This window comes from Tetrahymena thermophila, assembly GCF_000189635.1.
Source record: "Tetrahymena thermophila SB210 genomic scaffold scf_8254747, whole genome shotgun sequence".
NCBI classification, from domain to species: Eukaryota; Ciliophora; class Oligohymenophorea; order Hymenostomatida; family Tetrahymenidae; genus Tetrahymena; species Tetrahymena thermophila.
Genome location: NW_002476507.1, coordinates 379,967 through 394,523, shown reverse-complemented (window position 1 = coordinate 394,523; position 14,557 = coordinate 379,967). Strand labels below are relative to the sequence as shown.

General features: G+C 21.8%; 4 protein-coding genes across 4 annotated transcripts; 1 reads left to right on the top strand and 3 right to left on the bottom strand. All coding sequences in view use genetic code 6, as the record gives it.

Moving 5' to 3' along the window:
* Positions 1–971: 971 nt before the first annotated feature.
* On the bottom strand, positions 972–2,913 carry TTHERM_00143730 (hypothetical protein; the record flags this gene model as incomplete). The annotated part of the gene is made up of 5 exons (XM_001011112.2): positions 972–1,061; positions 1,221–1,354; positions 1,440–1,553; positions 1,627–1,805; positions 2,054–2,913. 5 exons carry the CDS (start codon positions 2,911–2,913, stop codon positions 972–974), a joined length of 1,377 nt encoding a protein of 458 aa, XP_001011112.2.
* Positions 2,914–4,245: 1,332 nt separating this feature from the next.
* TTHERM_00143720 (hypothetical protein) lies at positions 4,246–6,029 on the bottom strand (the record flags this gene model as incomplete). The annotated part of the gene is made up of 7 exons (XM_001011111.3): positions 4,246–4,676; positions 4,734–4,877; positions 4,946–5,049; positions 5,136–5,209; positions 5,373–5,549; positions 5,608–5,804; positions 5,933–6,029. The coding sequence occupies 7 exons, from the start codon at positions 6,027–6,029 to the stop codon at positions 4,246–4,248; spliced, it is 1,224 nt and encodes a 407-aa protein (XP_001011111.3).
* Positions 6,030–6,797: 768 nt separating this feature from the next.
* TTHERM_00143710 (hypothetical protein) lies at positions 6,798–10,050 on the bottom strand (the record flags this gene model as incomplete). The annotated part of the gene is made up of 8 exons (XM_001011110.2): positions 9,885–10,050; positions 9,616–9,828; positions 9,276–9,539; positions 8,373–9,136; positions 8,146–8,301; positions 7,817–8,089; positions 7,456–7,641; positions 6,798–7,409 (listed from the first exon to the last, which is right to left on the bottom strand). The coding sequence occupies exons 1-8, from the start codon at positions 9,937–9,939 to the stop codon at positions 6,798–6,800; spliced, it is 2,523 nt and encodes an 840-aa protein (XP_001011110.2). The 5' UTR covers positions 9,940–10,050.
* Positions 10,051–11,192: 1,142 nt separating this feature from the next.
* On the top strand, positions 11,193–13,908 carry TTHERM_00143690 (flagellar microtugule protofilament ribbon protein; the record flags this gene model as incomplete). The annotated part of the gene is made up of 5 exons (XM_001011108.1): positions 11,193–11,400; positions 11,561–11,854; positions 12,269–12,528; positions 12,589–12,759; positions 13,000–13,908. The coding sequence occupies 5 exons, from the start codon at positions 11,193–11,195 to the stop codon at positions 13,906–13,908; spliced, it is 1,842 nt and encodes a 613-aa protein (XP_001011108.1).
* Positions 13,909–14,557: the final 649 nt, after the last annotated feature.

Sequence of the window (14,557 nt, the reverse complement as noted above, 5' to 3'; positions counted from 1 at the left end):
AATGAATTCTAAATAAAATTTAAATACATTATTTATAGAAAAAATGAGCAAAATTAAGATAAAAAGTTTTTTATTCCATTTCGAATTTGATTAATTTACTTGTTTTTATATGTATTAAACAAATATTTAATACAATAATTTTAATTGCAAGAAATATAAATAAGCTTAAATTAATTTCTAACTAAGTTTATTAACAATTACAATGTATTAAATAATTCAAATTTTGTATATCAAAAAAATAAATAGAAAAAATAATTTAGTTTTGTACAATTTATAAAAAATCATTAAATACAATTTAATAGTTAAGACCATAAAAATTTTAAAGTAACCTTTGCCTTTTCTCTTCATTTAACAAAAAGATCAAATTAATTATATTTTTTATGAGGTATTTTTAATTTGTAGTTTTAATGTTAATTGATGTTTTATTTTTTACTGTTTATCGACCTAATTTGAGTCTAAACGAACTTATAAACTATATGATTATTTGTGGATGAATTATTTTCTACCATAACTTTTTAATTACTAAATTACAAAAGATTATATACAATAAAAATATACTAATGCTATTAGATTAATTAAATTTGATAATATTTTAATAATCTATTGATGAAACAATTATAAACAGTGAATAAGATAAATTATTGGATATTCAAGCAATATTTGAAAAACTAGATTAGCTGAAAATAATCATAAAACTATATACAATACATTAGAAAATTTATAAATATTAAAGTTTTTATATTTGTTATATATTTTTATATAAAATTTTGAATTAATTAATAGGTTAGGTATAATCATCCATATTCTTTTGTTTAATAGAGTTTTTTTTAGTGAGAAAGTCACACCTAAATTTATTGTTTATTTTTATTATTGTTATATATACCTTCAGAAAAAGATCATTTAAATGCAAATAATCTATCAATTTTATGAAAAATCTGAATGTTAATTCTCTTTGGTCTCTGAGTAAAATATCAATAAAAGTACTGATCAAGATCCTTAGAAAATATTATTTGTATATTATGTTATCTGAGATCTGTTATCATCCCATTAAAACATAAGCTCTTTTTGTAATAAATGTTTAATCATATTTAAGGTATTAGAAATAAATTAGTAAGTTAGAAAATTTATTCGCAAATTTTATTTTAATTCAATTTTAGATTTTTTTCCTTTCTCTTGATGTAAAATTTTTCCAAAGAAATTTAGAATGTTATAATTTTTACATCTAACTCACAGATTGCTTGCACTTTCATGCTTATCTCATAATTATTTTATGTGTAAACTTTTTAATCGACTGTCGTAATCACCACTTGATTAGGTGTATTGTCTTACTTTTCAAATATTAGAATATGCCAATCTTTTTTTTACATTTATTTTTTTATTTTTCGTTAACAAAATTAGGTTTTCTAAACAATTTTAAAAAAATAAATGAATTTTTTTACCATCACTTTAGTCTTTGTTGTATAAGAGACTAATACATCCTTTAAATACTTTTCCTTCTCTTATATTGCTGTTAATAATGTATTCTATGTTTTTTTGCTCAAGCTACACAATAGCTTTTATTTAAAGATTATAGAAAAATAAATTTTTTTTACTATTTTCAAACAAATAAACTAGCTAAAAATATACTTTCGAAGTCAAATAGATTTTATGAAGATTAACTACTTGAATTGCTTCTATTTGTGCTTAAATTAGAATTAGAAGAATTAAAAATAGGTCTAACTTAGAAATATATATTGATATCGATAGATCCAAAAATTTTTTCAGATATGTTGTATCCCATATAACTCCAATTTTCTTAAACTTCTCTATTATGATTTGATGAATAAAAATACTAATTAATATTATAGTCGGATAAAGATAATGTGTTGTTTGTGGGTATTTAGAAATTAAACAAATTAAATTATAATTTTTTTAGGTTAATAGATTAATATATCATTATAATGTTTGCTTTGAATGACAAGTTATCATCAACAAATTTTTCATTTTTACACATTATTTTGAAAATAGCTTGATCTATTTCCATAAAAAAATAATTGGAATTAAAATTTAGTACTTTTTAAAATAGGAGTATATCTATTGATAAGCTTGAGTAAGAGAGTTAGTGTTAATATTAAAAGTCTTTTAAAAATAATCGAAATTTCCAAGCGATTTTTAATAAGGAGAAGTCAGAATTTGCTTGCGAAATACCCAGTCACTCGCTTAAAGAGTAATTAGGCACTCATCTTTATCTTATTGATGAGGTGATATACATGTTGGTATAAGATTTGGCTTTATTTTATAGTAAAATAAAAAATTTAATATCTGTTAATTTACCTAAAAGTTGTAAAATTGCTCATAAAGACAAAGAAAGTTAACTCGCTTTAAATACTAACTCTTTATCTAACTAATCAAGAATAAATTCTAAATAATAAGAACTAAAAATTAGTGTTTCTATAAATCTATGCAGAAAGGACGAGTTATTTTTCTTTACTTTTTTGTTTGCATTTGTTCATTTGAAAAATAAATTACTTCTTTATTGCATTTTTTTAGGTAGTTTAAAACTTCAGAATTTGACACTTAAATTATTCGGAATTTATTTGGGTTATTGCAAGACAATACTTAAGTATCATCAAATGAGCAATGCGAATCTTTATGTACATTTACTCTTTCTCCATTAATCATAAATGATTTACTTGATTCTGTTATATAACTAGAATTTAAATCAATCACAGGCTACTTCAAAACATAAGTAGCTTGCTAGTATTGAGTTTATCCCCTTTGTTAATTCATAAGCCAAATCAAACCTTTATCTGCTTCTAAACTTCCATCAATTTAAAATTCTCGCTAAAAATTATACTATCTGGGTAGTGTATTTCCTTTCTTTTTAGAATCATCCTTTCTATCCATGCAATTGCAACCGAAATTCTAACCCATTTTTCTTTAAAGTTTGCTATGTTTTTGCTTATATCTTCTTGAAGTTAATTTGCTAAAATTGTTTAATTGATTCACCACTATTCTTATTTTAATTAACTCTTACTATTTCTTCTATTAGTTAATTGAAGAAATAAATCAATCACAAATGAGTTATAAGTATTAGTATTTTTATATTAATATTATTCTTTATCTTCTTCACTTTCTCAACTTATTATAATATACAATTATAGACTTGCTAATAACTTTATCAATTAAACATTTGTTTTTTATATATTAATCATAAGCACAAGCATATGCAAGTCATTAACCACAAAATATACTTTTTTTATGCAAAAACAATACAAATTCTCTCACTCACTCACTTTTTTTGTTTAAAAAATTTAAACAAAATCAAAAAAAGTGTCTTCTAATTTATCATTTGTTTGTTATACAATTAATTGTAAATATATTTCCTAGTAGAGTTTAACTATCTGCTAATTTACAATACCTAAACAATCTCCAAATTTTATTTCAGAATTCTCAAAAGAAATTTAAATTAGAAAACTAAAATAAATATATGTATGTGTATAAGAAAATCTAATAAAGAATCTCATCCTATTTAAATATACTGGTTACAAAAATCATGTATTTTTTAATTTTTATCATAAAAAAGTATAATCTATCTAAGTAAATAAGCATTTAGTAGATATAATTAGCATTAATTTTAAGAAAAAATTATCAATAAAATTAAAACATTTATTTTTTCCTAATTATATTAATTATTTTATTTAGATCTTTATTAGATTTCTGAGTTGATCTTAATCGTTTTGAAGCTTTTAGATTTTTATATCTTTGCTCCATTAGCCAATTCTGTTTAAAAAAATATCAATAATTTATAACTATTAGAATTAATGTGAGTATTAAAGTTGTTGTTGTTGTTATTTATTTTAGTATGCTTTTTTAGCTCATTCCAAATAGATAATTCTTATAAATATTTATTTAAATATAATTATTTTCTAAACTCATCAATTGATACTTTTAAATTCTTTAGTAACAAAAAATACAAATTTTGTTAACTATAGAAAATAAATTAATTGCCTAAATACAATAATTTAAATAAACTCAAAAAACTTTATTTTCTCTGCAATATAATTAATAAATGTTTACTAATAATTAAAAACAAAGACTGAATAAAAAAATAAAGATTTAATAATTAAATTATTTGAATAAAATAGTTAAAAAATTATTTTATATAAAAAAAATTATGAGAAATTTTAGGCTCTTATCAAACCATTTTTCGCAATTAAAAAATTTTTATGACAATAAAAATCTATTTTGATAAAATTAACTCAGTCAAAATGATAATTAATTTCTAATAATTTAATATAATTAGGTTGTTTGAATCTAAATATATTTATTTATATATAGAAATACTAATAATGATTATTTATTTATTTATTAGTTAATAATTTTGTATTTTATTTATTTATTTACTTCATTGGTATATTTGTGGAAAAGAAATATTTTTATTATAAAGATTTTAATACACTTCTGATATTGATCTATCTAGAGTAGAAATTAAATGACCCTAACCTTTTCCTACATGCTTTACTTTTTAATTTTTTTTCTTTATAACATTACACAATTGTAATACTTTTTTTGACGTTTCTACAGGATTAAAAGCTTCCATTTAATCAACTTTTTAGTCTTTTGCTTTAGATTTCTGATCTTCAAAAGATCTTCTTAAAGTTTTCTTTTCTCCTTATTCAGAGTCATTTTAGTCACTTTCTAATTTTTTAAAAGAAAAGTTAGAAACGTATAAAATTAGCTCATTTAATTACATTTTGGATCTTTTGATTTAGATTTAACCTATCCTTTTGCCTTTTAATTAGCATCTTTATCATCTTAATCTTATGCTTCAGCTTATTAGTCTAATTTTGGCATTAAATTCGGTTATGATCTGGTTTACTTATCACACAAGCTCACTAATATTTCCATTTAAAGAAGATAAAATTATAATGACTTATATAAACTGATTTATATATTTAAAAACCTGGACAGCTATTATAAAGAGAAGTGGCTGCATTAAAGTGAGTCTTATTATGAAGAGAAGGTAAAAGGTTTTTTGCTATTTCTTTTGCTAACAATCTTCTACGTCTAATTCAAATAAATGAGCATTAATTTAATAATCTACTACCACTTATATATTTAAAAAACTAATTATTTTTTTATTAAATATTTACTCCCAAGGACTTTAGTATTCAGGAAAGTTGTCCATAAATTTTTTCTACTTTTTTTTATCTCTAAAATCTATATTCTTAAAAGTAAATATAATTACACTTCATCAGATTTACCTTATAATAGGACATATCAATGTATTGATGATTATAAGCAAACACAGTTTTTTTCATCAATAAATCATTACAAATATTATAAATTAAATATATTAATTCAAATAATGAAAGATAGCTATTATTTACTTCAACTTAAGTTTGCATATGATCTTTTAAAAACTATTCAATTCTTTCAAGTGATGTTTTTGCTGTAAATCTCATTTCAGGTTGTATTTCCTTGTCCATATTTCTATCTCTGAATTGATAATGTGCAACAGTTTAATTTGGCATGTAATCTAAATCTTGATTTCTTTCATATGATTCCTGATTTAGTTTTAAAAAATAATTTTCCTTTCTATTTATTCAAAACTCTTTTATTTACTCTAATACGATCTTTTTCATGCTTAAATCCTTTTATATATACTTAAGGGTCTTTTAAGAATTTCTCAGGAAACTCATCTCTTATTTTATAAGCTGTAGGTCCTTTGTATTCCTATGTCACAATAGGATTTTCTAGCATATTTATTACAAAATTTTCAACCCTCTTTTTATAGTTAGCAGCTAACTCATTCTATTTTTCTATTAGAGATATAGTTTAATTGAAATGGAATTTAGAACTTAAAAAAAATAAAAAATACTAATCCGTTTTCTTTAAATGATTAATATTTTATTATTCAAATTATATTAAATAAAATTTTCATTTTTACCTTTCCTTTTTTATAATCCTTTTATAAAATCATCCTTTTATTTCTCTACATCATTCTTTATTTTAAGCTTCTTTTCATATAAATGAACGTTAAACATTTTGGAGTTATATTAAAAGTTCTATTAACAAAATCTTGCTTCCTTTGCTTTTGCTTTATGAATATTAAAAATTGATTACTTGCTTTTATTTTTGATATATTTTTTTTTTGCAAAAAAAACAAGATTATACTTTGCAGTGTTAATAAAAAATATAATAATTATAAAAATTGCACTTCAAAACCAAGCATTATAGTAATAAAATCTAAAATATTTTAAAGTTATAGATAAATTGTTATTCTCAAGTAATTATATTAATTAAAATAATAATTAATTTTTTCTTATAAATCAACTTAAAATATTTTCAATTATAAAAAACATTTCTTTAAAAAATAGTTAATTAATACTAATTATATATATTTTATATTTCTTTATTGTATTAAAAAAATTTTAATTAAATCAAACTATTACTTTAAAATAAAATAAAATTTTTTATGTGAAAAATATTTTAAAATTCAAAAAAATTAATAAAATAAATTATTTTTTTTTTCTTTGTTTGTAATATTGTTTAATTTATGGATAATTTATATTTTTTCTTTTTTTTGAGTCAATATTATTCATATTTGATAAAAGCTTTAATTTTCAAAATGAACATATTATAATCACTAAAAATTTAATAAATTGTAGAGATAATAAGAAATTCTTTATTGATGTTTATGATATTTGAAGTATTTGAAAATATGTATTTAGTAATAAATTCATTATTTGTTAATGTTATAATAGTTAGACATTTTAAAGTCATCTTCCTCTTCAGATTCATTTAATTTTAAATCAACTGTTAATCTGCCTAGCTTATTTTCTATCCTGTTAATTGCCTGTAATATATTTTTAATTTTATTTAAATGTATTTTTTTTACCAATAAAATTTTTATTTACCTATTTGAATCTATCAATAACTTACTCTTAATTTTATTCAGTTGGTTTGATTTATTACTATTAATTTTAATGTAAACTGTTTGGCTATAATGGCTACTAAATAGTTTTATAATACCCTAGTTATGGCTAATTTCTTACAGTAGCATTTTAAAATATTGAATTAAAATTATTTTAATTAGTTTAACTTTATAAATCATATTCATTCCTCTTGCTATTTGACTAAACATAGTTAATTCTTTATGTAGACTGAGGTGTCTGGTACTATTTTTAACCTTATTATAAATTTTAAGTAGAATTTATTCTTTCTCCTGTTTAATTATGATCTTATTCCTACTAGCGATCTAAAATTATCGAAGGAGTAATTATATTTTGATTTAATTCAACTTTTTTTTTTTCTTTCTTTTTTTAAGTTTTATTTTTTATTGTAGATTTCTATTCACTTTTACCATCTTTTCCAGAAGTAGCTCTTTTTTCTTTATTGATTTTTTTCTATTTTTTCTCTTATTTCTATAAATTTTATTAATATTTGTTTAATTTATAAAAAAAGGATTACAATTTCACTGTTAGCAATCTCTGTCATGATATTTTATTCTGTTTACATTGGATTAATTGTGTTTTAAACTATGCTAGATCCTGTTTATTGATATGCTTCACTTAATTACTTGGCAAATTCTGTTTTGTAGAAATTAATTTCTCTATTGTATTAGTCTTCTAAATTCTAAACTTCTGCTTTCATTTTCTAATTTAATTAAAACAAAAAAATTTAAATAAATTAAGTAAATGAATTTTAATTTAAATAGAATAATTAATTTAAACTGAATTTTTGTATTTATTTATTTTAAAAAAATTTAGTAATAAAAAATTTAATTTAACGTTCATTTGTTTAATATTTTTTAATTAATTTATAAAATTACTTAGATAGAATTTTATTCTCTAATCCTTGTTAATTTTTCATTTTTTAGCTAGGTTTATAGACTGTCAAGTAATGCCTACAAACTTTTATTTTCGTTCATTAAAGTAAGTAGGGTTCTATCATGGTTGTCAATTTCTTCCTTTTCAGTTTTTTCTTATCTTGTACTATTAGATCTTTCTCTTACTGTTTTATTTGGGTTATTTGCATTAAAAGTTTGCTCATTTATTATTTGTTTCATTTGTTCAATATCTTTTTCTTAAGATTTTATAATATCCTGTTTCAAAAAAATAAAAATTTTTAATTTGGTTGTAATTATTTGAAAATATATACCTCTCTTTCTTTGATAATTTGTTCAAGCTATTTAAGCTTTTATTAAGCCATTATGCTTCTTTGATCTTCTTTTTCGAATTAATTAAATATGTCTTTCTATAAATCATTAAGTTCTTGTTTGCAATCTAGTAATCTTTAATTCAAGAATTCGTTTGTCTAGATAATAAAAAATATTGTTAAAATTTGTTTCACAAATATTAAAATTTTTAATCTCATCAATGCTTTACTTACTAAAGTTTGGCTATTTCTTTTGCTTAGTTAACAATGTAGTCATTATTTTATAGCTATTGTATCAATTCTTTTTACTCTTAAATAAGCTCTTTGTATTTATTTACTTCTCTGTTCTTATCAATTTCAAGTGAGCTAAGCTAATTATTCATAGAAGAATCTATCTTTCTGCTATCTATCTCTGCATTCAAATATTTTCTATTCAGTACATTCATTTTTTCCTTTAGCTTCAAATTTTCAAACTATAGTTTTTAAATTTCGATTGATTTCTCCTCACAATCTTGCTTTAGTTACCCGATTTCAAGTTATAGATTTTAAATTTCATAATTTGACTGATGTTAAGTTGTATTTGGGATATTACTTTACTATTAAGCACTCTGATTGAAACTGTTGTTTATAGATTTAGAATCTTAATTTGTTTAATGATTACTACTACTTCTATTTTTAGGAATATTAGTATTATTGTTTGCTTGGTTTAAGTTGATCTAATGCTAGTTTTACTCAAGAGCCCTTTATAACCTCATATTACTACTTTTTAGATTAAGATTCTCCTTTTATAATTAATCTATCAATTAATTTTTTTTTTCATTATCTCTAATCGCATTTTAAAGGTTATCTACTGTTTATTGTAGCCATTCATTTAATATATTGTTTTATTAGTTCCTATCTTAGTTTTATTGAGCATTTTTAATTAAATCAAACCTATTTCTTGGGCTTATTTTCTCTAAACTTAAAAGCATTTGATTTCTTTCACTTGTTAACCCTTTTTAAAAATGAAAATTAATATCATTCACTTTCATTAATTTAAAAATTATAGCTTATGAAATACTTTATAAAAAACTATTTCACTAGAAAAATGAAAATAATAAACACAATTTCAGGTAAATTTATATAAAACTTACATTGATTTTCTCTATCTAATTCCTAAATTTTTAAACTGACACTCTACATTGTTTAGTTCCATTCATGAGCTATGTGGTCTCTTTTTTCAAGTTCTTATGTGAGTTCTTAAACTTTTTATTTCATTTCATTATTAGTAGCTTGCAAGACATCCAATTATTATAAAATTCCTTCTTCATTTTGCTTGTATTCAATAATTTCTTTCTCTAACTCACTATTCTTTTCCTGTAATAATTAAACTTATGCTCTTTCATTCTAAAACTCATCTATTAGAAATATCATTTATATTTGATTAATTTTTATATCAATTCATTCATAAAAAATATGAAGAAATATACCTACCTACTATATTTTCATTCTAATAAATACTCTATCTTATTTGTTTATCTTTTTCTTCTAACTATTATTCTAATTGTTAAGCTCTTTCTTGTAAATATACGTTTTCTTAATTTAAATCTGCGATCTCTTGATGTAGATCTTAAATTACACTTTTGCATTTAATCAATAATACATCTCTTACTCCTAAACTATCTTAATCATTTTCTGTTTAGTAATCTATTATTTTAATATAGCTATTGTTACAAAACAATTTCATTTTAAATTTAAGGTACCTAAAATATCATCCATTTATTTGTTACTTTTATCGTTTAAAGAATCAGATTGCATTTAATAAGTACTGTGATAAGCTTAATAAAAATTTGAATATCTTTAGCTAATTTAAGAGTTAGTGATTAAAACACAGACAAACAAAAAATAATTAATATTTTTATTGAGTTTTATTTTAAATTCAAAAAGCAATAAATTTTATATGTATAAATAGGTATTTGATTTATATTCAGTGAAATTTAATTACCATAATATAATTTTAAGGTGAATATTTATTTTTTATAAATTTTACAAAAAAAGCGAAATTTAAATTTACTTGCTAAAACTTAGTATCTAAAATTAGGATAAATAAATATTTATTTAATATTCTTAAATAGTTGAACATTTATTGTTTTTTTCATCGTTCAAATTTAATAAAATATTCTATTAATTTTAATTTAAAAATAATTTATCTAAAAATTTGTAAATTGATATTGTTAAATTAAAAACATTTTTTAATAACTAACTGGTTTATTTTTATTTTAATAATTATTCTAACTGCTAGAAAAGATTCTATTTTTTAAATTAAATCATATCAAAAATAATTTAAAAATAAATTTATTTTACTTAAAAATTTTACAATTAAGCATAAAACTTATTTGAATTTTTTGAAATTATTTGTTATTTTTTGTTATTTTTAAAGCTATGATGTAAAAATATCAAATTATATTATTGATAATAAGTCTAAAATAAAAATTTATTTAGTATTTAAATAAAAATGATTATAGATTATTTAGATTTATTATTCAAATAATCAATTTTATGTATAAGTAAAACTATTAGTTGAAGTAGATATGAATCGTAATGAAATATTGAAATAATAAATATTAGAAACAAACATATAAACATTCATACAAGCATACAAATTAATTGTATGGCCTTTTATAAGGAAAGGACCGTTGCGAAAATTAAAACTTTTTTTGAGATTTAATTTTGCAAAAATAAATCAACGATAATGACTGAATAAAAAAATATGTATTGATAAATGAATGAATTGTTAAATAAATAGAAAAAGGATAAGGAACAATAAAAATAAAACATACTTTGTTTGCTTTATAAAATAAACCAATAAGAAGAATAAGAGTGAATTAATAAAAGTAAATCTTAAGGACAATAAAGCAGTTTGTATTAAGAATATTGCATATAGATTATATAGTAATATCAAACAATAAGAAGAGTGGAATAATACAAATCAAGTAAATAACAATATAATAATAAGTAATACAAGTTAAAAGATAAAAAAGAAAAGAATACAAACGAAAAAGTATAGCAATATGAATTATAACTTACCTAAGACTGTTCCTTTATTGCCAGGTCACTGCTTCCCTGACCACTTAAAGGAAAGCCATCATAAGACTTAATAGTTCACCTTAGTCAATAACGTTCATTGCGAAAAAACTAATTACATCGAAGAAAAGAACGACCCCTATCTTATTGATTCACTAAGAATGGGCACTCCTCCTGATTTGACATATGGAAAAAGTAAGATTTTTTAAAGTATCTTTGTCACACTTGTCGAATAACATTTTAATATTAGTTTTATTTCATTTTAAGTGGCTACTTTAGATCATTTAATTAATCAATTAGTGTGAATCAACTACTTATAGCAATTTTTTAACGTTTGATTGAAATATAATATTAGGAAAGGCTCCCATAAATGATTATATCCCTCGTATCCAACCTCCCTGGTTAAAATATGATAGATAAGTTCTTCGTTTTTATTGCTATTTCTAGGAAAGTGTTGTTGAAAATCCTTATGAAAATTACCGTATCCGTAAGTGTACTCTTTACTACTACTTATCTGACGGTACTATTCATGTCAACGAACCTAAAATAATGAATTCTGGTATTGAATAAGGTGTCTTTATTAAGCGTCAATAAATTCCTAAATAACTAAATTCAACTGACTACTACACCTGGGAAGATCTTAATGTTGGTAACTATTTATTTATTTCAATATTTCAAAGCATACATATAATATTGAAGAAGGCTTACAAATATAGATATATATTTTTATAAAAATTTAAAATACGAAACTTCCTCAATTTTGATTATTCATCAACACTCTTTATTTTAAGAAAAAACTATATTTTAATTGGCAGAGAGTTTGATTTTTTGTTAGGATATATCCTTTTTTTTTTGATTTTTTTAATTTATAATAAATGTTGCATTTAAAATGCTTTGCTGCAATTATTAAATTTATTAATATTCAATAAATTAAGCAAGCATAAGTTATATAATTAATTCTAAGTTGTCATTAATTACTCCTTTCTCACCATTCATTTAAAAATTACAATTTAAACTAACTGTTCTTTTAAACAAATAAAAATATTTTTTGTATTTTCTGTAGGAATAAATATTAATCTCTTTGAAAGAGTCTTTAGAATTGTTGACTGTGATTCTTTCACTAAAGAATTCTTCGTTTATATGGGAAAGAAAATGAATTCACCTGAAAGAGTCCCTAATGATGCATTTGAAGCTTAAAAAACTTTGAAGGACATTAAAATTCCTCCTCCTAACACTAAAGAATATAACGAGTACAATGAAGTAAAGCTTGGAGGTGGACATCCCAATACTGGATTACAAAAGTATCTTGAAAATGACAGAAAGGTAAATAAAATTTTACCAAAAACATTTAAAATATTTTTTATAATAAATATAAATAATTAGGTTCTTTCTTTCAATGTTCTTTGGAACGATACAAGCTTAGAAGGTGGTCTCAATTACTATATTCTAAACTATTTCTTAGCTGACGACACCACTGAAATTAAGGAAATTAAGAGACACAATAGTGGTAAAGATGCTTTCCCATTATTTTTATGCAGAAAGAAGTTACCTAAGGTATTCATTTTATTTTGAAAAATCTATTTTATTAAATACCAAAAAGACCAAATCCATTACCTACCAAGTTAAAATACAATAATATTTGAAAAATGATTAGCAATTAATACTCTCTTTGATAAATAACTATTAGCACAATTAAAAAATTAAAATGGTAGTCTTTATAAAGCAATAAATAAATATTATGAAATATAAAATATCTTTAAAAAATTGTAAAATTATTTTATCTTAATTAAAAAGGAACCCATTATGACTCATTATCCTGGTATGACTTTGAAAAAGGAAGAATACTACAGTCCCTCTGATTTAGTTTGTGGAAATATGGTTAGAATTTACAACAAAGATTGTTTAATCTTCAACTGCGATGCTTACACAAAGGAATGGTACTTACAAAATATGAACTTGCAACAAATTCCTATTACCCTCAAAAAGGAAGATATTAAACGTTTCTATTAACCAGTTCCTCCATATAATGGTTTTGGTAGTGAAGCTGATTCTTTAGGAAGTGTTTACAATCTCTAACCTAAAGCTCCTCGCAAAGACATCAATAAAATGTATACATAAGATCAATATATTCTTCGTTTCGAAGGAAAGCTAATTTCATAGAACAAAGAAGACAACCATAGAAAGTTCATTATTTCATTCTTCTGTGGTGATGACACTATCATGGTTTACGAAACTGCTGATAAAAATTCAGGTATTTGGGGAGGTAAATTCTTAGAAAGAATGAATCACAACAATCCTATCAATAATAAGCCTTACACTGAACTTGATTTCTAAATCGGTGAGATTATATAACTCGGAGTTTATCGCTTCTAATTGCTCAGAGCTGATGAATATACTCATAAATACATGAAATCTAAACCTGAAGTCTTTAAGGAGGCTGATATTGAGTATACTCTTAATCATCTTAGAAAATTCGCTACTAAATACAAATCTTACGATGAATTTATGGTACTTCTAATCAAAAATATTGATCCTAACCGTAGAGGAGTTATTGATTTCAATGATTTCGTTGTTGGTTTAAGAAGACTTGGCTACAATCTAACTTATCAAGAAATTTATACACTCATGCGTTATTTCGATCTTGACGAAAATTGGAAACTTGATGTTAAATCTCTTTTCGTTGCCCTTGGTGGAAAACAATGAAAGTCATGCATGCAATAAATAAATCAATCAATCATATTTGATCATCTTTTTAAAACTAAACTAAACAAATATCTTCTTAAATATGACACTCAAAGTTTTATTAGAATACAAATATTGCTATAAAATTATTAAAATAAATTGATATATACATTTTTATCCACTCCACAAACCTTTTTGTTGTCACATAAATATCAAGTTTTTATCTTTTCATTCAATTATTCATATTATATTTATTATTTTTCACAAATATAAAAACATACATGTTTTACTTAATTCATTATTAATAACCAATATAAAAAAAAGATGGAGAAATTTTTTTAGTTTTATTTCCCTTCTCTTAGTATTCTTCCTTCATTGACTAATTAGCCAAAATGATTTTAATTAAAATTAAAATTAACTATGTCTTTAGAGTTAAAATTTAATATAATTCAAACTCAATAGATACTTTTATTTTGCTTGGTTTGATAATAGACAAACTTAAAGTGACAATTCTTTTATAAAATAAAAAATTGTCTTATTTTGAAAAGGATGATGAATAAGCAATTAATTAATCGACTATAAGGAAATAAATTATATAATGGGAGTTAAAATATTATAAACAGAAGGTTTGAAGTGAGAATTAATATTAGCTAGCTAAAGAATATTAAAA